The 24,033-nt window shown below is 27.8% G+C and overlaps 1 protein-coding gene across 1 annotated transcript in view; it reads right to left on the bottom strand.

Annotated features, from left to right (window-relative positions):
• LOC105150925 (UDP-glucosyltransferase 2) overlaps positions 1-24,033 on the bottom strand; it is a 158,342-nt gene that overhangs the window by 44,927 nt on the left and 89,382 nt on the right. Inside the window, exon 6 of the mRNA XM_087406358.1 lies at positions 13,096-13,315. Within this exon, the coding sequence (XP_087262484.1) occupies positions 13,096-13,315 (220 nt within the window). The remainder of the gene's footprint in view (positions 1-13,095; positions 13,316-24,033) is intronic.

Below are 24,033 nucleotides of genomic sequence, written 5' to 3'. Positions count from 1 at the left end.
TTAAAAAATATGCAGTTATACACCTTTCATATTTTTGTAGGAATTAGTTGTTTTAAAAATTTTCCACCAGATTTTCTTATAGTTGTGAATTGGCAAAGCCAAATCACGTGTGAATATTTTTCTTAAAATTGCGTAAACACTTTTAGTGGGATTGTTTGTACTCTCTGATTCAAACAATTATTCAAAAATTCAATCTATTAAATATTATAAAAAGAAATAAATTTGTTGTATGTAAAAGAAATGTTGCATAAATTTTTAATACATTTAAAACTTACTTTTCTTTATAGTATCTTCATTATTTAAAGTTAAGTCAAACTTTAAGAAATCATTCATTCATTTTATTGGCATTTCAATATTAAACTTATTCACTGGATTAAAAATGTGTAAACTATTATCGTTTTGAATTTGTCGAACATCGCAACGTAAATTTTCTATTTCTTTTTTCGTTTTTAATTTGTCTATTTACTATAATAACTCTTAATAAAAGTTTTATTCCTGAAAATAAATATTAATAGTATAGAGAAATGGTATTGTATTTTAATTATTTATTAATGTGAATATAAAAAGTACGAAACAGTAATAATAATATCAATTTGAATAATACAAGAGAAGGTAGTATTATGAGTGTCTCCTATTTATATTTTATAATAACTTTGTTAATAATCAATATTTAAATTTACAACTTAACGGTTACATTCATCAAAGTGTTATTTAATCGATCCTAGACACAAAGTTAAAATAAAAGTTGAAATATTTATTATTTTATATTCACTTTTTATTTACAATCTATTTGCTAATATTTACCATTTTTGGTGATGTTATTTTTGTTAGTTCATTTTCAAGTTCATTATGATCAGCCGAACGATTTTCAAAATTGTCAGATGTATTTAATATAGATTGATCAAAAATAGTAGATATATATAAATCCTCATTTTCAAAATATTAATGACATTTCATCTGTGTTCTCTGTTATCTATGTATTAAGTATAAAATTCTATATTTCTATCTCTGTTTTAGACCGCTTATGTAAGAACACAATCAATACTACAAATAACTGCCTTTAACGAAGCTAGATCTTTAATACTTAGTAATTCAATCTTGAATTATTAAATATACTTTATATATATATGTGTGTGTGTGTGTGTGTGTGTGTGTGTGTGTGTGTGTGTGTGTGTGTGTGTGTGTGTGTGTGTGTGTGTGTGTGTGTGTGTGTGTGTGTGTGTGTGTGTGTGTGTGTGTGTGTGTGTGTGTGTGTGCGTGTGTGTGTGTACTTGCATATATACCATATTTGTAGTCTTACGAACTACACGTTGAAATTTTTTCCGAGTATATAAACATATTTAAACTACTATAGTAAATTCGTGAATTACATTTAATTTATCTATATTTCTATATTATTTAAATTATTTAAATTTAATTTAATTTTATTTATAATTCTATTTAAAAGAAATTTGGAGAAAACAGGGCAATAGGAGTCAAGCGCGGGAATCATTGCGCAAATAATATATCGATATAGCACAAATCTCTTTATTAAAATAATGCGCTTACATGTTTCGGTCATTTTTGAGTCCTCTTCAGAGACAAATCACCCTAATATAATATATATAATACAATGTGTGCATAATAATTATCTTACCATGGTGAGCTCTACTACACTATCTCTGAATTTCAAATAATTCTTCTCTCTTCTTTTTAACATTCATCTATGTGTAATTCTTGTATAGAAACTTTAGTGTCGGTATATACAGTGTCGGTGAAAGTATCAATATATTATTTGCGTAACGACTACCGCGCCTGACTCCTATTGCTCTATTTTCTTTAAATTTCTTTTGAATAGTAAGTGAGAGTGTGAATAGTAAGTGTCCTTGAGATTGATTTATGAATTCTATTTAATTTAATGCTATTTATAATTCTATTTAATTTAATTTTATTTATAACTTTGTACTTTTATATTATTTTAATTTAATTTTATTTTATTTAAAGTTTTATTTTTTTAAAAACAAGATACAAAAAGAGCATAAATTTTATTTTTTTGCTTTATTACCTTCTTTATTGTTCAAACTAAAATCTGAAATGTTTCTTCTTTCAATAACTTCCAGCATATTTTCTTTTACATTTATTTTTGCTTGTCAATTTGTTTGCTCTTCTTTAATTTTCATCCTTCTGATTTTTTCTTCTGATTGTGTTTTTGATAATGATTCTACGCTACTTGTCGATGAAGTATCATTTGAAAAATTATTATCTAAAACGAAATATTTATAATAATTAATAAATGATTTATATGTACATATACCTAAATAAAATTATTTCGATATAAAATGTTTAAATATTTTTTACTATTACTATAATATTATCAGATTCATTCATTATCTTAAGAACATCCATTATTTCTTGGAGAGTTTTCTTTTTATATATCGTTGTATTTGATACTCTCTTTGTTTGTCGTCTGAAATTTCAGTCCGTAAGAGCAAAAAGCTTAGTTTTTAATTCTACTAATCATTTTACAGTTTTTTTTATAAGTATTTGAAATATTAAGTATTTCATATAATGTTTATAAATAATTACACTATCCGATATATATTTTAGATCATTGAACGAAGTAATTTTTAAATTTTTTATTGTTAGAAATAATAATTAAGTTAATAATTTAGTGAATTATTAAGTTAGTATCTATCTTCTGAAACGTTATCTTCTGAAGATAACCTTTGTCTTCTGCGCAATCAATAGCGGCAGTGCTCTTAGAAATGTGACCACGAGCTTCCTTTACATAGAAGCTCATGGTTATGAACGATATCAAAAGTAATGAATGATTTAACTGAAAATTAGGTTACAGTAGTTACTTAAATGTAATGAACGTGTATATTAATTTTCATAAATTTTCATGAAAAATACATTAAATTACGTGTATACATTAAATACATTAAATCACAAATATACTTTTAAGTTATAATACATTAAATTTAATGTAATGTCATAAAATTATGTTTAAATTGAGTGAATTAAAAGTATATTAAATTTTATGAAATTTTTAACAGTGTAGTGCAACTATTAAGATTCTAATCAATTACATTAAATTAATAAATAAGTTTAAAATGTGTAAACTGTAAAAATGTAAAGTAACTCTAAAATATTTTAAAAAGTAAGTCTAACTTAATTAACAAATAATAACTAGTTACTTCTCATCCTGAATATAATATATAATTTAGTTCAGATAATTATTCTGTTATCTCTCTCTGCACCGCCACGTATATTAACGCTCCATAAAGGCTATTCTTTGGCAAAAGACTCTTTATTTTTTACCTTTTTTAGTAAATCGTTTAATATTTCTTTATTATATGTATAGTGATGCTGGATAATGACTTAATAATATTTTAATAACTGGACTATAAGTAATCCATGAAACACAATCGACGCACCTTCTGCAGTTAAATTTTTACTAAATTCTACAAGTTGCCAGTTATAAGATTTTTCAGTCATTTTTTAATTAATACCTAAAAAATTAATAATTAGATAAAGTTATCCATTTCATTATAAATTATCTTTTTATCATTAATTACAATATTATTATATGCTATCAATTATTTTAGTATCAATTATTTTAGTCAAGTATGGTAAATAAAGCGAAATTGATCTTACAAATTGAATTGTAATACTTACAGTCTTTAACATCATTCGAACATTTTGACTTGTTTTTGAGGGTGCGTATTTTTACTTAATTGGATCTATCTAACTCTGAGTAGCAGTCCATATTTGAAGAAATACCGTGTCTAATCTATTGTAAGAATAATTTTCACTGATGAAGACTCAAAAACGAGTAGAAACGTTTGAACCTCATGTTAAAAACTACTAAACATTAAAATTTAATTTGTAAGACTAACTGCGTCTTACTTACCTCGCTTCAATCTCATTTGCCTTAACTTTCGATATTAAAATAAATATGTTAGAGGAGAAATGTGGAGACACTGTGATAATAAGTCGAAGAAAGATAAAAGTGTTAATGTGTTGTGGCTCGCCACAATAATAGATTTAAAAAATTAATACCATCTTTTCTTCTACAAATTACATTAATAATAGTAGAGGAGAAAGTGGTATTATGGCCAGAGTATATATTGTGGCCTCTCTTAACATATCTCCGCTATTATATAGCGAATCTTAATGATTACTTTAGGAATTATTTTTTCAAGAATTATAATTCACCGTTACATCATGACATTAATATACCAATACTCAATAGCCAGCACTTATTATAACGCATTTTTACTTTCAAGTATTTCGAAACATTTCTGAGGTACATTTTAGCATTTAATGACATCTACTATCTCATTTTTATGGATTCTCGCATTACTATCCATTTTTTTCTTCGAGTAACGCAATTAGTAATTTCGTTATGCAATGTCGCCACATTTCTATTAATAGTATACTAAGTAATATTCTAAATATTTCATAACTTTGTGTCCAAAATCGATTCAATGACATTTTAACGAATGTAATTGTCAAGTTATAACCTTAAATATTGATTATTAACAAAGTTATTGTGTAAAATGTAACTGCGGTGCCATAATATCACTTTCTTCTTTAATCTTATAACTATTAGGTAAATAATATTTCTTTTAAAGTTGTAATAAATTGATTTTTTACAGCAATATATATTAATTGTGATAAAATTGAAGCTAATAATAATAATGTACCTTATATTGAAAGTATTGGAAACGAATCATTCTCAAATGATACACAAATGGCTGAAGAAATTCAAAGTGACAAGGAAATGTATACTGATGAAATAGAGGAAATACGCGAACGAGCTCTTAATTATGATAAAGCAAGTAGTATTAGATAAATTATTACTAGTTTTGAGAAAAAAATTACTTCCTCAATTATCTAAAATTTCAAAAACTTTTTTATGTAAAGAAGAATAACTACAAAATTAATACGATATATAATGACAATGGGAAAGAAATAATAGGTAAATATGTCTATTTTGGGTTAGAAGGAGGTATACGATTATGTGTAAATACTAATCTTCATCAAAAGAAAGAATTAAAACTACAATTTAATTTAATTGTTCAATTCAGGAAAGAAATAATTTTGATCTATTTTACGTATTATTTTTTCGGAAATTGATATTTACAAACCTTTTGTTGTTTCCATTTTGAACGGTAATTCTAAACCATCAGATATTAATTATTTTTTGACAGAATCTGATTTAAATAATGTAACAAATAATAACTTTATAATTGAAGTCTTTACAGTAAAATTATATAGTTTTTTTACGCCAGCTCGGTCTTTTTTGAAAATGATAAAAGGACATGAAGGTTTTAATGCATGCGAAAGGTTCACTATCATAAACGTTGTGGAAACAGAACAATTTATGAATCTATAAATAAGGAACCGAGAACTGATTCATCATTTCGGAATCAAGATGATTTTGAGTGTCATAATGGATATTTCCTTCTCATACATATATAACCAAAAATTATTTTAATATCATAATTTGTTTTGGATTCGATGCAATTATGTAATGAGATTATGAAAAAATTAACCGAGTATTGGATTATGATTTCTGGAAAAGCACGGATAAGTCATATTAAAAAGGTAGAATTATCACGCAAAATGCTGTGTTTGAGGAACGATGTACCTTTCGAATTTCAAAGAAGACCGAAAAGTATTAATGATTTGAGAATGTGGAAAACTTTTTATTAAACAAATCAATGTATAATACATAGTTATGCTAAATATAAATAATGCTAATACATTTAATGTATTATTTAAATAATATTGCAATCATAATATTGTTTAACTCTGAAATAAAATATAAAAAATGAAAGGTAGGGTCATTAAAAGTATTATGACAGTAGCAGTAAATGTTACATGCATTTGAATGAAAAACAATAATTAACATCTTATAATTAACATTTCTAAAACAATAATTAATAACTTGTTAACTATTGCGAAAATTGTAAAATGATAGAGAGATACTTTTTTTCTGAATTAAGTCCCTTCTGCCTCTTTGTGAAAGATTTATCGTTACTTTTGAAACACCCTGTATACATATATATATATATATATATATATATATATATATATAAAACTATGATTTTAATTAATGATACAAAAAGAACCATTTGAATTTCAACACTAATTCTATTCCAATTTTGAACAGAAAATTCAAATTTGAGATAAAAATAGATTTCCTAATTCGAATCGCAGTGCAATTTACCTACTTGGGACAAATATGAATTTCCCATTTTATTTCCATATAAAAATAACAATTTTCATGAAATAAAGGAAATACGAATTTCTATATTATTTCTATTTCGATTCTAAACAGAAAATTTGAGAAAAATAGGTTTCTTAATTGGTATCTCGGTGCGATTTACCTATTTGAGCATTCTAATCAGAATCTGAAATGTATTTGAGGAGAGTTTGGGAAATTTCTATGCGGGAACTTTATTAGAAAGAATATGATTTTTTGATTCTTGAAAAGTTTTAGAATGAATTTCCCAGAGCTGTTTCTAAAAATAAATTATTATTTAATTGGATTAAGTTTATAAAAAAATTTGTTAATAATCATCCTACAAATATTAGTTTCTAAATAAAGCAGATTAGGGAAATGTCACCGTTGTTCAAAATAAATTAGATTTTATATTAATTAATTACATATTAATTAATTACATATTCAAGATGGAATCGATACTTTCAGACAGTAATACATATGAGATGATAAACATCCTATAAAAAGCTTAGTGATTTGCATAACATACTCAGTAGGTGAAAAGAAAAAGGATTTATAGATGACTTAACATATCGGATTGCGTACGACTGACTTATTCCTAGAGCATACGGTTTAACGATTCATAAACAAAACTATCCTCTTAGAATCATTGTTTCATCTATAAATAGCCCACTATATATTAGGTGTTGGAATTAATTCGTAGCGTTTTTTAATGAAAGAATGTTATTTATTTCACATGAGCATTAAAAAATACATTAATGAAAGTACTTCCCATCACTTGTAAAACGCTACGAATTAATTCCAACACCTATATAATTTATCATTGTTTTTACATAATATTATGAATGACTATACCAGAAGCTCCTAGTTATAAAGAATAGCTTTGATCTCATTAATAAATTAAAAAATGTCAAACTCGAACCAGATTCTAGGTTGGTTTCCTTAGATATGGTATCCTTATTTATTAATATATCTATAGATTTGGCATCTGATAGTGTTGTTAGAAGATTAAGGATTCCATATCTAGGAAAACAAAAATTTCTTTAGATGAATTTTTAATTACCTTTCGGATGGTTCTTAATTCCATTGTTTTTATCTTCAATAAAAGAATGTACAAACAAATATTTGTGACCCTATGGGGTCACCCTTGTCATCAGTCATTGCAGATATGGTTATGCTTCGAAGAAATTGCGATTGGAATGCTGCCTCTTCAGTTGTTATTTTATTATCGATATGTGGACGATATTATTTTGGCTATTCCGTCTGAAAGTATTAGTGATATCTTGGATGTTTTTAATTCGTTATACACTAGACTGCAATTCACTATGGAAGTTGGCATTGATGGAAAAATAAATTTTTTGGATACCATGTTGATCATAGAGGAACAGAATCTTATTTTTGATGTATATCGTAAAGCAACCTTTTCCGATAGATTCCTTAATTTCTATTCACATCATCCGCTTTCTCAAAAGAGGTGCAATTTATAGAGTTAATTTATAGAGTTGTAAATAAGATTTTTCGTTTGTGTCATCCGAAGTTTCAACAAGATAATCTAATTGACGCTATCAATATTTTTTTAAATAATGGATATCTTCTACATTTTATTTTCTCGACTATTTATAATAGAATTAAATTTCATATCAACAATATTTATAGTTTGAATAATAATATGGATAACATAGAAAAATTTTTTACTATTTCATATGTGAATATAATATCTGAAAGATTTACACCTATTGTTAACATGTTTAATTGCAAATTGGCTTTTATCAGCACTAACACATTAAAAAATTTCTTTTTAAATAAAAAGAGGAAAGGATAAGCTGAAACATGTATATAATCCGAATGTAGTTTACAGAATATCTTGTGAGAATATTGTGATGTCAGTTGATCAGACTAAAAGACAGTTAAAAACTAGGCTGCACGAACATGTTTCAGATATTAATACAAGTTCAAAATCTCCATCGGTGATTTCTAACCACCATAGGGAGGAGAATCACAATTTTAAATAGGATAAAGTGGATATATTATTAGATATAGAACCTTTATACAATAAAAGATTAATATCTGAAATGGTACATATTAAGAAATAGAAACATGAAATAAACAGACAAAATGACACGAATTCTTTGCCCGAATTGTATTCTGACATTATATATTTTCTTTCTCTCTCTTAATATCTTCTTTCCTTTTTCTCTTTGTTGCCGTTTTCAGTTTTTGATGAATATTTTTCCTTCTCGACATTGCGTTATCAGACGTCGTGGAAGTCAGATGTTCTCTTGCAAATTTGCTTCAATTACTAATTAATGTATTCTACGATATGGAATACTTTCTTTCTGCGTTTTTTATCTCTTTTTTTATTAATGGACTCTCAACGTATTTACTAATATAACTGACAAGATACATTATACAATAATTTTTCTTTTGTTCACGATCACTTTCTAAAGTATTACTTTCTCACTACTTTGATTTCCGATATAATTGACTTGCAGCGTACTACACAAAATGAAGAATACGCATTTTAGAATTATAACGAGTTTTGTAATATTATATATATTTGTTTTATAGCGATGTTTGAATAAGTTTATTAATTAAGTTTAACATTAAGAATGACTCGAGCGAAGTCATAACGTATATTTTTGTCCTTTGCTATTATTATATAAATTTTATGATTTAAATTAAAGTTTTTTTGCTACTAAAATGTTGACTCTTTTGCCCTTCTTTTGCCTATATTTTTTATTTACTTTTTAGTGCGCATTTTTTTGCAACTATTTTTATCAACATGAGAAAATACGATACTAAAATATTCTGAAAAAATTCTCAGAATTTTATGAGAAAAATAAATTATTTTTGTCTCTTACTGTTTTTCTGTAAAGTTGATAGTATTTGAGTAAACAATTATTGAAAACCAATATTCAGCAATTTTTAGTAATTAATATCTTGTTAACTATTTAAAAAAATTGCAAAATGGTAAAGGACTTTTCGACTCAATTTAGTCCGCTCTACATGCGCACAAAATATTTGGCGGTTATTTTGAAACATCCTGTATATTATTGCTGCTCACTGTGTCAGTTTTGAAGCCATTTTGTCAGATATTCATTTTTGCTTATCTTATAGAAAAATTAATTATTGCAAAATTACAAACAGTATTATAAATATTGCTTATACGTAGGCTACTGGAAAAGTTTCTGCAAACAATATGAAAAAAAACATGTAAAATTCGGTAAATGGCTTTATTATTTTTCGAAGTATTTGCCTTTAAGATTGATACATTTTTGCATACGCTCAAACCAATTTTTGAAGCATTTTTCCACTCTGAGGCTGTAACTTCAGAAATCAGTGTACGAAATGTTTCAACAGCTGCTTCAGGCGACTCAAATCGCTTAGCACGCATCTTCTTTTTAATGTTTGGAAACAAAAAGAAGTCATTAGGTGATAAATCAGGTGAATACGGACAATGAGTCATCAATTCGACATTTTTACTGGATAAAAAATCAACGATTTGACGTGCTGTTACAGCTGGCGTTGTCATGATGAAGGATGATGCGACGATTTTAATTTGTTCTACGCAATTCATTTATGACTTCTGGCAAACAAATTGTTGTATACCAATCAGTCCTTCGATCCTTTAAAGCCACGGTTGCCATATGTCCGGTATAACTGAAGAAACAAGCAATCAATTGCTTGGCAGCACTGTGTGAACAAACAACTTTTGTTAGTTTCGGTTCATTTTGAAATACCCAAACAGTGGATTGTTGTTTACTTTCGGTCTCATATGAATAGATCCATGTTTCGTTCCCAGTAACGATGTTGTAGAATTTGATCTCGGTTGAATTTCTTCAGCATTTCTTTGCTCCATTTAACACGAGCCTGTTTTTGAACTTTGGTCAAATTGTGTGGGATCCAACGACTGCAAAGTTTCCGTATGCTTAAGTGATCATGCAAAATCGTATGTATTGCTTTCATGTCAGGCATGCCTAAGGATGCCTAAATCTCGCGGTATGTCATATACTGGTCTCGCTCAATCATTTCACGCACAACATCAACATTAGTGACAACAACAGACGTGGATGGACAATCTTCATGGAATTCGACACAAAGAAAGGTACGTCCATGCTGGAGTTCGGCAAACCAATTATAAACAGTCCTATTGGATGGTTCTTCACCAAAAGCCAAATGAAGTCGATCGATGCATTGTTTCGGAGTTAGATTACATTTGTAATCATAAAAAATCATTTTCACACGAAAATTTTCGCACGAAATTTCCATTTTCTCACAAAATAACTTCTTTTAAAATACTGTGCAAACAAAACTAGTTGGCTTGGATACAAACTGTTAACTGAATTATAAGTTAAAAACGTCTAATTTTACAGATATGATAGTAGCAGAACGTTGGCGCCACTGGAAGTATTAAATTGCAGGAACTTTTCCAGTAACTTATGTATGACCACAAAATGGCCAAATCTGTATATAGGAGAAATAGCCTAAACTCCGTTGTTTTCCAGCGATCCAATTCATCTAAACCTCTTGATTTTCTTTAAAATTCTATGAGTATGTATGGTATTAACAGTTTTAAATCTGTAGATAATTAATCAATTTGAGATGCACACAATTTCATGCCATTTATTCCTTGAATCCATAATTTTAGAAATCTTTTCATGACATAAGACATACGAGATGCATGTAGTCTAAGGGAAATTGTGTTACCATTTTTAATCCAATATTTTCGAAAGGTGAATTATCTAAATGATAATCTTCGTTATGTCATAATAAAAATGTTTCATCCGTGCGTAATGGAGCATTTTTATTAAGAAATAATATTCGATTATCCCTCCATTCGCCTTCTTCTTCACATTTGTCGCATCCATTATATCCTGTGTGGCCTTTAATGCATTTCATGAATGTTTTTGCAGGGGCGTCGCATTGATGAAAACCTTGTATTTCTTTCCTCTATTGAAATCTTTTATGTTTAATTTCATTATATTCCTCATTAAACTGATGAATAATTTCTTCAGTTTGATCAATTTACAGTGTTCGTAAAATATTTCGATGACAAAAGGTTTTTCTCTATAATCAGAGTGAATAATTTATCTTAAAAGTGGTCAAAACTGCACTTTGGAACTTTTTGCCAATGGTAACTCATCAATGCTTAAATTGATTTTAATTGAATTTTCAGGACATTCACGGAAAGATCTAGTGTCGTAAATGATCTTTTATTGCTTTCTGCAAACCTGATAATAAAATGTATACTTATCTATAATTTGTATCGATAGTATCGATTAGTATACCTTTTAATAATTTTTTTGATTGCGTATTAAACTGGATAATTGTCGATATTTTTCTTGCAATTTTTGCTTTTATTTACTAGTAAGTATTTATATATTTCAATTTTTTTATAGCTCATATCATCATATTTCACGTTTTTGTATTGTACTTTATGTGGATAGTGTGCACTAGATGTTGCAAAACAATAAAATAATTTATCTGAATTATAAATAGAATTATTTTTGTAATTTACTACACAACAATATAATTTTGCTTTTTTTAAATTATTTATTTTCTATTTTTTTTCAATATATTAAAAAATTGCGAGTATTTTTGCTGTTTCAGATTAATTTCGCAAATTGACCGCTATGAGCGTCTAAGTCCATAAATCCTCTCCACATTCATGCACAAAGCGAATAACCGTGTAAAGTTCGAATTATTTAAAGAATTATTTCGAACCATAAAAAAAGTTCAGATCAGAGAACCAACTTGGAGAAATTAACATCTTTTGATAGTAATGCTAAAGTCACAAGTTTGTTGAATATCTGTGTGCAACAATCTATATACATTTTTCTAGCTGTCATTTCTTTCTTGCGCTAAATTTTGTTTAACGAATTCAGTAAATCCTTATGATTATATACGTTAACAAAATAGAAGTGTAATTATTAAAAGCCCAAGTATAAGTTTTTCAATTTGTTCATAATAATAGCGAACAAGAAGTTAATGTACTTTGGCAATATATGAGGTTCTTATGAGATCGAACAATTAAGTTAAAATTTTACATTTCGTTCGTGAGTTGAAAGAGTCTTATATTAGTAAGTCTGCTTTCTTTAATAATCGTTACTTGGGACCAGCGAAATCTAGATTAATTAATGATGCTTTCTGTATTGACTCGATAAATTTTATTTAAATTAAGCAGAATGTTTAAAATTTGACAATTTCATACATAATTTTATAATAGATTTTATAATATTAATTCGCGGTAATCTTTTTAAGAAAATCTTTAAGAAAATTTTAAGAAAATTTAAATACTAAAGTATTAAATTTTTGTGCATTACATAAATGCGATTAAATTAAATAATTAAATTCATAGTAAATTCATTTCTACAGTTATAATTATTCTACTATGTATATCATTATTTTATACATAATCATGTATTGCTATTATTAAATATCTTTAAACTTACAATGTTATAATAACTTCTTCTGATACTTTTCAACAATTTTTTAAATTAAAATGTTTTAAATTTGACAAAGCTATTATTAAAATTAAAATAAGATATTGATTGTATTGTAAATATTGTAAGTGCCATAGTTGTATAAAACTAAAACAAGATTGTGAAGTAAATTCTTTCTCTCTCTCTCTCTCTCTCTCTCTCTCTCTCTCTCTCTGTCTCTCTCTCTCTCTCTTTTCTTGCATGATCTATCCTTTTTATAATTTTATCGATTTTCTATCTTCAAGCACAAAGAAATTTCAGTATAGAATACTTCTCATCGAACTATTTTGTAAATGTATATCTCACGACAGTTGTATATCCCGCTTCTTTCGAAAAGAACGAGATTAAAGAGTTGATCAGTTTAGTTTTGGGCAACCTTACCTAGTACTGCTTGTTGTGGCACCCACTTTACAAATTTGATGTTGGTCGCATGAATAGCCATGTTACCATTATGTTTCCATAGAACTCTTTGCTTAAGCGAACCTAGGGCGTTACACAATGCGGTCAAAGGTCCAGCAGGTAGTTGGTCAGTTTGCAGATTTGAGCCCAGAGAGAAATAAATAGCACCATCTTGAGCATTGTCCAGAAATTCGTGAATATCCTGAAATATTAATAAAAGTTGTTTAATGAGACCTGAGAAGTGTGATAAGTATATGAGATATATAGTGATAAGTATTTTAGTTCAAATTTTATTTTTAGTTAGACAAGCGGCATGCAATATATGTATAAAGAGATTTAAAAATATTTTGCAATATTGCATACTGCTCAGAAGTTTCAATAAATAGCAAAATTTGAATTAATACAATACAGAAAAAATTGTTTTCTCAGTTTATATTATTTATTAACTGAAATCAATGTTTTCTGTACATTAAAAAAAAAAGCAATATTCTAATTTTCAGAATTTGTAATAGACAAACATTAACACGTTAATTAGACTAAACATAGATTAAACATGCTAATAAATTTGACCTCTAGCACATTTAATTGTTTTTATGATTGCTTCTTCCACTCTTTCATACACTACCAATATTGTAGAGTAGAAAAAAATATATAGCATTAGCGATGGATAAAAACTCGCAAACTTTCTGATATCTTTAAAGATAATATCTGTGAAAGTTTAAAAAGTGTTATCATAATATACGTAACCTGCTCGCAACTTTCAACACTCATTAAATATTTGCTTACTAGTGTCTCACTATGTTCTAAGTTCTAAATTCCTTTATTCTTCTTTTATTTCTTTGCACAGAAATTTAATTAAAATAAAGTTAACACTTTTATGTTTATAGTTCAAATATAAAAAGGATGAACATTTAATAGATAAATGCATTCGGCAAACAATTACGTCTTTTTTTGCAAAAAACAATATTTATTAAAATTTTTGAGCGGTACTGTATTTACTTGTATAGAAATAATAGTGTGTGTACTTTTAACGTGTATAATCAGTTCTTTTATTAAAATATAAGTGCAACTGCAGTTCAGTAGGACTGATGGTTATGAATAATAACTATTAAAGGTAACAAAATCTAACATGTGTGAAACACATTTCTTAATATACGTGCTTCTTCGCAATTAAAATAATTGAATGCCATTTTGTTATATAAGCATTATTGTTTTTTAAGAGAGGATCCCATTTTGCCTACAAATCGATTGCCTACAACATTATTTGCCTACATTACTTGCTGATAGTTCGTTTGCGCACAAAGATTATTGTCTACAGCTCAATTCACTTTTGCACATAAGTAAAAATTTCAGAAACGAAGTCACATTTACATACCTGTATTATTGCCTACATATGTTATTGCTTACATGTATTATTGCTTACATGTATTATTACCTACATGTATTATTACCTACAACTAGATTGCCTATAAGCACTTTGCGCACAAATAATAATTTTAGGAACGAAGTCGCATTTACTTACATGTATTACCAATATAGCACCAAAAGTTTTCAAAGATATCTCAAAAATATTTTAACTGAAAAGTGAAACATTTCATAAAAATTGTGAAATATGTCTGCAATATTTCTGAGGAATAACAAAATGTCTGCGATTCTTGAAACTATGTTAAAAAATTAATGAAAAGTTACAGAAAGAATTTCCAATTTTTTTGAAATATTACCAAAAAGATTCCAGTTATTTCTAGTATTACAAAAATAATATTTAAGTATATACTTGATTGATACTTAAATAATATTTAAATTTATTATGTCGACGTAATAAATTTAAATATTGTTTAAATATCATTTAAACATATAATTATTTAAATTTCATTTTTAAAGAACTTAAAATTTATTAAAAGTTTTACAGATTGCAAAACTTATTGAAATAAATTTAAAGTATTTCTCAAAAATAATTATTATATCGCCAATTATTTTAATTAATTAGTCATATTGAATATATAAGCACATACATATACATAATTACTATTAAAAAAATCACACCTAGAGTTTCCACACAATATCATTATTCATATACAAAAGTTCTGCGGTATTTCGTTAGCTTAAAATTATATACAGAATATATTCGTTGCAAAATTTTCGACTATCTGACATGAAAGAATAAAGTTTTTCTTAAAAATTCGTTTTTAAATAATGCTTCTATGACTTTTTGTTACCAAGTTACATGCGAATTAAATAAAAGAGTATTCTGATTTTGATTGTTCAGAACTCCGTTAAAAATCATCGTATTACCATAATTAATAAAACAGATTCTTAAAGTTGAAACTTTGCTCTATCGAATGTACCATGATAATTTTTTAAATGTAAAATATATATAATTTGAGTTAAAAATTTGATATTACTGTCCTTATAATCATTGCGCAATGGTTAAAAGAAAAGTAAAGTCAATTTTTAGCTCATATTTATACAATATATATTCTATTTATTAAAATTGGCAAATGTATCACTCGACAGAACAACGTTTCAGCTTTAAGAATCTTTTTTTATTACAATGATTTTTAATGGAGTTATAAGCAATCAAAATCAGAATGCTCCTTTTTATTTAATCCACGAGTAACTCAGAACAAAAAATTATAAAAACATTTTTAAAACATTTTGTAGAGAAAGCTTCAAGCTTTTACGATAGATAGTTAAAAATTTGTTCAAATTTTTTTTGGACACGCTACATACTTACAAAGAGCAAAGAAAATTTTTCATTTTTTCAGCTCGTAGTTTTCTGTATATAAAAATTCCAAAACTCAAATAAATTGAAAAAATATAACAATCATTCGAAAATAGAGATTTTAAGATTTAAAATCCTTTTTTTAAATTTAAATTTTGATTACTTTTAACGAAGATGTTGTATATATAATTTTGAGCTAAAAATTCCGTAGAACTTTTCTTCCGATCTAATATTTTAATAAATAATAGTATTTAAAGATTATGCGTTTCGCGAATTTCCTTCGTCCAGATCCATTCTTGGAATGCCAACGTTTCGTGAACCTTGCAGTGGAATGTATGATCTATGTAAATCTTCTGTAGTTTCAATTATAAACAAAGTTTGCGTCACTAAGCCAACGGTATAACGATTATTCTCTTAGTCAGTGCTTGTTGGACGTCGTTAACTAGCGTTTAGCTTACTTTTTGACAAATTTTATTTTTATAACGTTTTACTCATTTATAGAAGTTTCCAGTTATTATTATATTCACTGTCTTAATTTTTTAGAGCTACTTGATAAAGCAACATTATAAAGGTTAAATTAGCTCATGATCTGTTTTACAGACAGATGTGGTTTATGCTGCATCCAAATTTTAAATTCGTATTATGAAGAAACTAAAAAAAAAATAATATAACTTAAACTGATTTAGAAAATTACAAGCATTTAAAATGACGTAATATTATCAATAATATTATCAATAATAGTCACTATTATTTAAAAAAACTACGCAATTTGCAAAAGAAAATTATTTTCGTAAGAATTTTATTTTCGCATTTATAGAATTTGTTTTTAACTGATTTGGTATAGAAATAAGCCACAAATACACGAATTATGAGTTTTTACTTCTTTAATTAGCTAAATAGATTATGATTTTACTAATATTAATATAGTGCAATAGTTAGTTTTTGAGAAATAAGGGAGTGTCACATTAGAATACCTATGTCAGTATTAGCGACTTTCCTCTACATATAAAAACTATTACAAATTAACGAAAAACTAAGGAATAATATACAAAAAGTCGAAAACGTAAAATCGAATTGTCAAACGTTACATTCACATTAGTTGTAAATAAGGATGCCATTATTTTATTATTGCGCATTTTCGGGAATACACCTTGTCTAATTCTATCATGATCAAAATGACGTTAAATTGAATCGTGATTAATAAAAAAAAGACTTAGTAAACATTTTCGATTTTAACATCATGATGATTTTTTTGTTCTGTTTAATGTTTTTCAATTTATTGCATATGATATATTTTGGAAAAACTTCTGTTAATACGGGACAAGTCAATAAGTATCTTAGAAAATTTGTTAAAGGGCACTCGCAGTGTCATGTCACATTTCTTTTTGACAAGTAGCATCTTTCAGCTGATTACTATCAAATTTTGCGGAATTCATCGCATGGTTTCATTTCTGTAGACAATTAAAGCGAACAACCTTCGTATTTTTTACAAAATGGAAAAAAACGAGTTTTGTGCAGTGATCAAACATCTACATATGAAAGGTTTAACGTCGAAAGAAATCAAAGCCAAGTTGGATAATGTTCATAGCACATCTGCACCAACATTTGCGATTGTATACAATTGGGTGAATGAATTTAAACGTGGTACATCCACATGTGATGCATCTCGTTCGGAACGTCCAATTCGAGAGTTGCTATGCCAGAAATCATTGATAAGTTCACGATATTGTTTTGATCAACGAGTGAAAGTGCGCGAGCTTGTTGAGGCCACAGGCATATCACATGGCACTGTGATTTCAATTTTGCATGAATAATTGGATATGAAAAAGCTGTCGGCAAGATGAGTGCCGCATTTGCTCACTGTGGACCATAAGCTCGACCGTATGACGATTTCAAAACAATGTTTGGAGATGTTTCAACGTAATCCAGATGAATTTCTGCGTCGATTACTGTGGACGAAACATGGATCCATTACTTCACACCCGAGACGAAGGAACAGTTAAAACAATGGACTTCACCCAGTGAACCAGCTCCGAAGAAAACGAAGACCGGAAGTCGGCCGGAAAGGTGATGACCACAGTTTTTTGGGATGCATGTGGTATAATTCATATCGATTACCTTTCGTCGAAGCAAACGATCAATGGCGATTACTACGCAGCTTTATTGGACCGTTTCAACAACATTTTAAAGAAAAAACGTCCCCATTTGGCGAAGAAAAAAGTGCTCTTCCATCAAGATAATGCACGGGTTCACACGTGCCCGATGGCCAAATTCAACGAATTCCGCTACGAATTGCTTCTCCATCCAGCATATTCGCCAGATTTAGCCTCTTGTGACTATTTCCTGTTTCCAAACCTGAAGAAATGGTTCGGAGAAAAGAGATTCATCATCAGAGAGCAGCTCAAACAGAGGCTTAAGTTGAAGGATTGGACAAATCATATTATTTGGACGGCTTGAAAAAGTTGGAAAATCATTAGATCAAGTGTATCGAGCTGAAAGGAGACTATGTTGAAAAATAAAAATGAAAATCAATAAAAAAAAATGTGTTTTACTATGTTTTTATAAAAACTTATTGACTTGCCCTCGTATTTCATATGACATATTGCAGATTTCTTTCAGAATTGTTACACATGAGATGTGAAAGGTTGAAACAATTCTGAAAATTTTCTGCAATAATCGGTACTGTATAGGCATTTTCTACGGCTTGATTGCCTACATATACTATTCTCTTTAAGAAATTCTATTTCAAAACACAAATGTTTTGCTTTAACTAAAACATAAATTCTCTGCTTTTAAAATATTTTTTTCAAATTATTTTTTTACATAATTTAAATTGATTTTAAATTTATGCACAAAAGTATTTGCAGGTAATCGATCTGTAGGCAATAATACATATAAGTAAATGTAACTTCATTTATGAAATTTTTATTTGTGTGCAAAATATATGTAGGCAATCGAGTTGTACAGGGTTGGCCATATTCGACGGAAAGATGTTTTTTTTTTCAATCATGGGAAACGTCGTTACTCGATCTAACATCTCTTTCCCATGATTGAAAAAAAAAACATCTTTCCGTCGAATATGGCCAACCCTGTAGACAATAATACATGTAGGCAATCGATCTGTAGACAATAATATATGTAGATAAATGTGATTTCGTATCTAAAATTATTATTTATGTGTAAAAGTACTTGTAGGCAATCAAGTTGTAGGCAATAATACATATAAGAAATAATACATGCAGACAAATGAGATTTCGTTTCTGAAATTTTTATTTGTGCGCAAAAGTATATATGTATAGAAAAGAATTATATTCACTTCATAATAGAGTCACAATAATCAGTAAAAAAATATAATGTCACTGTGAGATTGTCATAACAAAATAACACATGTTACAAAGCATTCGCACTTTACCAGACATTGCTATGACATCACATTTGTGATAAAGCGAACATTCGCACGTCACCATGACGTAATCATGAACGTTGTGATATAACTATGACGATTTTTGCTATGGGAATAGGCAAACTATGCTGTACGCAATAAATTTGTAGGTAAAAGAAGCTATCTCATTTCGGAAAATACATTTATTCATTATGTAGCCTTCGTACTTTCAAAACTGCGTTAGCAACTGTTACAGTAGGATACAAGTGGAACCGATTATGTGACTGATATTACTGATAATGTAGCTTCCTTTGTTAATTGCAACCTACGTTAGCTTTTATGGTAGACAGAGTAATGGTAATTTCATGTGCGCAATGTGTAGCCAAAGGCTTTGTTCTATTAATTATAACTATTCACGGATTTCGATACTTCTGGTGTATGTGTATAAAGACGATCATACATTGCTGCGGTCCGTTCTCGATATCGTTTGGCATCACGTGATAAATGCATTTATCTTTAAGTACCTTTATAGTAGTGAACTGATATATTTATTTTTTAAAAATTCATTTTTTAGTGAATGCCTAAATTGACATATAAAATGCCTAAATGGCAGATGCAAAACGTTTAATAATTTTTATCTTTATCGAAATATAATAATTTTTTTTTTGAATTTATTAATCAAGTCAATTTTCAATTTCTATCCTTCTTTGCCTTTCTCTTAACATAGATTTAAAATTAATAACGTGTGGTTAATGTTTCAACAAAATATCTAATAATAAATTAGTATAAAAGTTATGTGAGTCAGCGCATAATTATAATTTAATTTGCGCACTGTTAACTGCGCTAATTCGCATAGCCTTTATACTAATTTATTGTTTAAATTTGAGGAGTCCGAACATTAATACTTTAATTGTTAAAATATTTAATTTTTAATTAAAAAACCAATATAAACGTTAGTTTAATTTTAAGTTAAAAAGGAGAAATGCACTTTCAATGATTAAATTGTTAGTTCAATTTAATACATCAACGATATTAAATAATCATTATAAAGGAATGTTCGACAGCACACTTTTAGATTGACAAAAGTCTCAAACAGCTATTATAATATTATATAGAGCGATTCCTCGGTTATTTTTTCTACGTGAAGGATCTTCAAGGAAATATTCTTTCAATAATATTTTTCTTGTCGTCCCTTAGGAGACTTAGAATGATTCGCGGTAAATAGCAATGACGTTTACTTTTACATCGCTACGCTGAGTTGTTGGTAAACTTCTACCAACTGACTATTATTGGTCACCTGTGAGAATGGTATGTATTTTCCCGAGAGAAATCATTCTCGTACGACATACAATTTCGCCTTTCTGAGATGTACTTAGAACTATGAGAAGCAAAGGTTTAATTGACATAAAAATATCAATTCTAGATGCTATTCAAGTAGAAAAAATGTCGGTGCGTTTAATTCGTTAAATTGTTTAATTTCATTTTATAATCTAAATGTCTTTTATTGTAAATGTATGATTAAAAGCAGTGGCGTAGCAAAGAATGGTAGCGCCCGGGGCGGTCCTCTTTGTCCTCCCACCCACGCCTTTTTTAATTAAATTATTATTTACTAGCATTTATGTTACTGTACTACTTATTATTATTTAGTGGTAATCATTACTAGATTAATTAACAAATAATTTATTTCTATTAATTAACAAATATATAATCTATTAAATTATCAAATCTCAATCTTGATTGAAGGCTTCAAAGAATAAACCGTAGGAAGATAGCCAAGTAGGAATCCTAATTTCCATGAAAAAATTTTTTTATTAATAATAGACATTTTATTGAATAACGGATATCCTCTCAATATAAAATTTTAATCATATGAAAAGAAATTGTACGTAAAATTTAAACAATTTAACAACAACGAAATTAGTACAAATAAAAATTCATGATTTGCAACTAAGTCTTTAACAACCTTCTTTACTGTTCCTTGTATTCCATCATCAGAAAAATTCAAAAGATTTTTTAAAAATACAATAACAAAACTGTTAGCTTGGTCTACGTGAGATTACATAAATTAAGTTCTTTCATTAGAATTCAAAAAGATAAATTACATTTTTTTTTATATTCTAATGTAGTATATAAAATTAATTGTTCGGATTGTAACTTCTTACATAGGCCAAACGAGAAAATTATTGAAAACCAGAATATCAGAATATCGTAATCACATCAATAGACATACTAATCAACACTCGATTATTATTGAACATAGACTGGAATATAATCATAAATTTGATTGGGGAACAATGTAAAGATTTTAGATAAAGAAAAGAATTACAATAAGCGATTAATCTCTGAGTCTATTTACATTAAGAAACAAAAGAATGGTCTAAATTTACAAGAGGAAATGTTGGATTCTTTGTATCATGATTTATTTTAAAAAGATTAATTTTTCCAAGTTTTACAGTTAATACACTTTGTTATTATAACTTGCTTGACTTTCTGTTTCTTTTATTTATTTTATTATTTTTCCCCACTTTGTAACGGCAATTTCGTTTTGATCTCTCACACACTCTTGAAATGTCTTATTATTACGCACGTTTTAAATTATCTGATCATTGTCAATATGTAAGTTTATCCAATTCTTTAATAACAATTTCTTGTATTAATATTTTAAGTTTTTTATTATATTTTATGTTATTGTATATTGCAGATAATGTAAATGTTTAAGCATTCAATTAAATACGATAGACAACTTTTATATTTTATCTATTGACGAAATAGTAAGTGATCATTACATGTTTTAATTTTCACAGTTAAATTTTTCAAATTTACATTGAAGATGACCCAATAATAACGGTCGAAACGTCTGTAATTTTTATTTCATTTCTAAATATATGGTATTCTTACACACTAACAACCTATGCTGGCTCAGGCTTTCTATCTTCCTACTATTAAATTATATTATATAAAGGGGAAAGTAGAGTAAATCGGATCTGTTTTGCAATTTTTGCTCTCTATAAGACATAAATAAAGTCCAATCATAAAACCGAAGGTGTCGTTGGAAAGATCATTTAATTCCCTTTATTTTTGCTTCAGATCATTTTGACATATCTTACCTGTATTGAACTATAATGAAAAATGTAAAACCGTTTTTTCCGGTCCGATTTGGAATTTGTTCCAAATCGGACGATCTCTTATTTTTAAGCACTTTTGAATATAATTTTAAATATTTTAATGTATTTTCCTTAGTATTGAGTAAACAAGAGCAACTTGATGAAAAGATAAAAAAACAATTACCGAGTTTATACTATTAGAATTGAAATCAATATAATTCAATTAATCTGATTCTGACGATATTTCATTAATTTAGTTCCTTAGACCAGATCTGATCGGCAGATCATCACTACTACACCCAGGCCTACAAGTTATCTATTGTGTAGGTCCGATTTGAATACCCAAAAAGAGGTCCGATTTAGAGACGGGTCCTTTCGAATTTTGGAACAAATTTTACAATAAAAAATGATCATAAAACACTTGATATTTTTGAATTCTATTTTTTAATTATCTTAAATCAGTTACCTTTCAAATTTTTAACACCTTTTAAATAATTTTACAAGGATTTTCTTTTTTAAAGACATTTTCGCAGAATGGATGAAAATACATTTGCGTCTATTCTATGACAAAGAACTGTCAAACTGCTATCACATGTTCGTTATCTTATAAGGATTTGCACAAATCTTCTTAATCATATTCATTTAAATTTGAAAGATCCTATTTGTAACACGGTTCGATATAACCCACTCTCTTCTACATATAATATTTTTATTTTGCTTTCTTTTCTTCTCTCTCACATATATTTTAGTATAAAAATTAAACAACAAAGTCTAAATTTGAAATAAACTAGAACAAATTAAAAACATACTATTAACTGAAAAAAGTTTTAATTTGAATCTTTCGGACGTAGGTGCTTGGAAATTCTTTGATAACATCCCCAACAGTACAAAAATTGCAGCAATATTGCTGAAAATTTGATTCGTTGAGGATCTGTGAATTCTATATCTTTTGTTATATCTTGTTCAATGAAAGGCAACGCAAGTTCATTTACAATCGCCAACGAAATTATCGCATTATAAATTTATATCAAAGTTTTGCGTAACTTCAAGTAAGTGTAACTCTGTGAAAAATGGTCGCATTTAAAAGTTTTTCATTTTAATGTACAGTCTATACTTTACGAAGCTTTCAACGAATTTTGAATCTAGCCTTATTCTTACCTGGCGTCTTCAAAAATAAAGACATGTTTTGTCTTAAGAAATTTTCGTAATTTGACGCACTCTACAGGATGGAGTAAATTTTTTCGCAAATTTCATGATAACCGTCGTAATATATGGAATTTTTTCTTAAAATTAAAAAAAATAAGTACGATTTTTTTAAAAAATACAATGTATCAAACTTACCTAAGCATTTTGCTTAATTACTATCAGCATTAGCATTACCCAATGCGGATCACGGGGAGGTTGCTGATCGAATTTTGCGCATCATATGTGTCAGTGTTTTTTTGTGTGTGCGAGCGTGCGTGCGTGTATGTGTGTGTGTGTATGTGTGTGTGGGGGGGGATGTAGAAGCATGTGGGGATATGTTTGATCTTTAAAATTGTGTATATCCGCTTTGACTTTGGACTTCTTGTAAATGTGCAAGCATATTAATACAAGCTTTAATTGAAGTCTAAGAAACTTCCTATCATATTAGGTGTAGTAAAAAGAAATCCATTATTTTTCCAATAGATGGCTTTAGTAATCTGTATCTCATCTACGCGTGATACAGATTA

Source organism: Acromyrmex echinatior, chromosome 5 (assembly GCF_024713525.1).
Source record: "Acromyrmex echinatior isolate Ae372 chromosome 5, ASM2471352v2, whole genome shotgun sequence".
In the NCBI taxonomy this organism is placed as follows: domain Eukaryota; kingdom Metazoa; phylum Arthropoda; class Insecta; order Hymenoptera; family Formicidae; genus Acromyrmex; species Acromyrmex echinatior.
The sequence above is the reverse complement of the archived record's forward strand: the minus strand, read 5'-3'. Positions and strand labels throughout refer to the sequence as shown.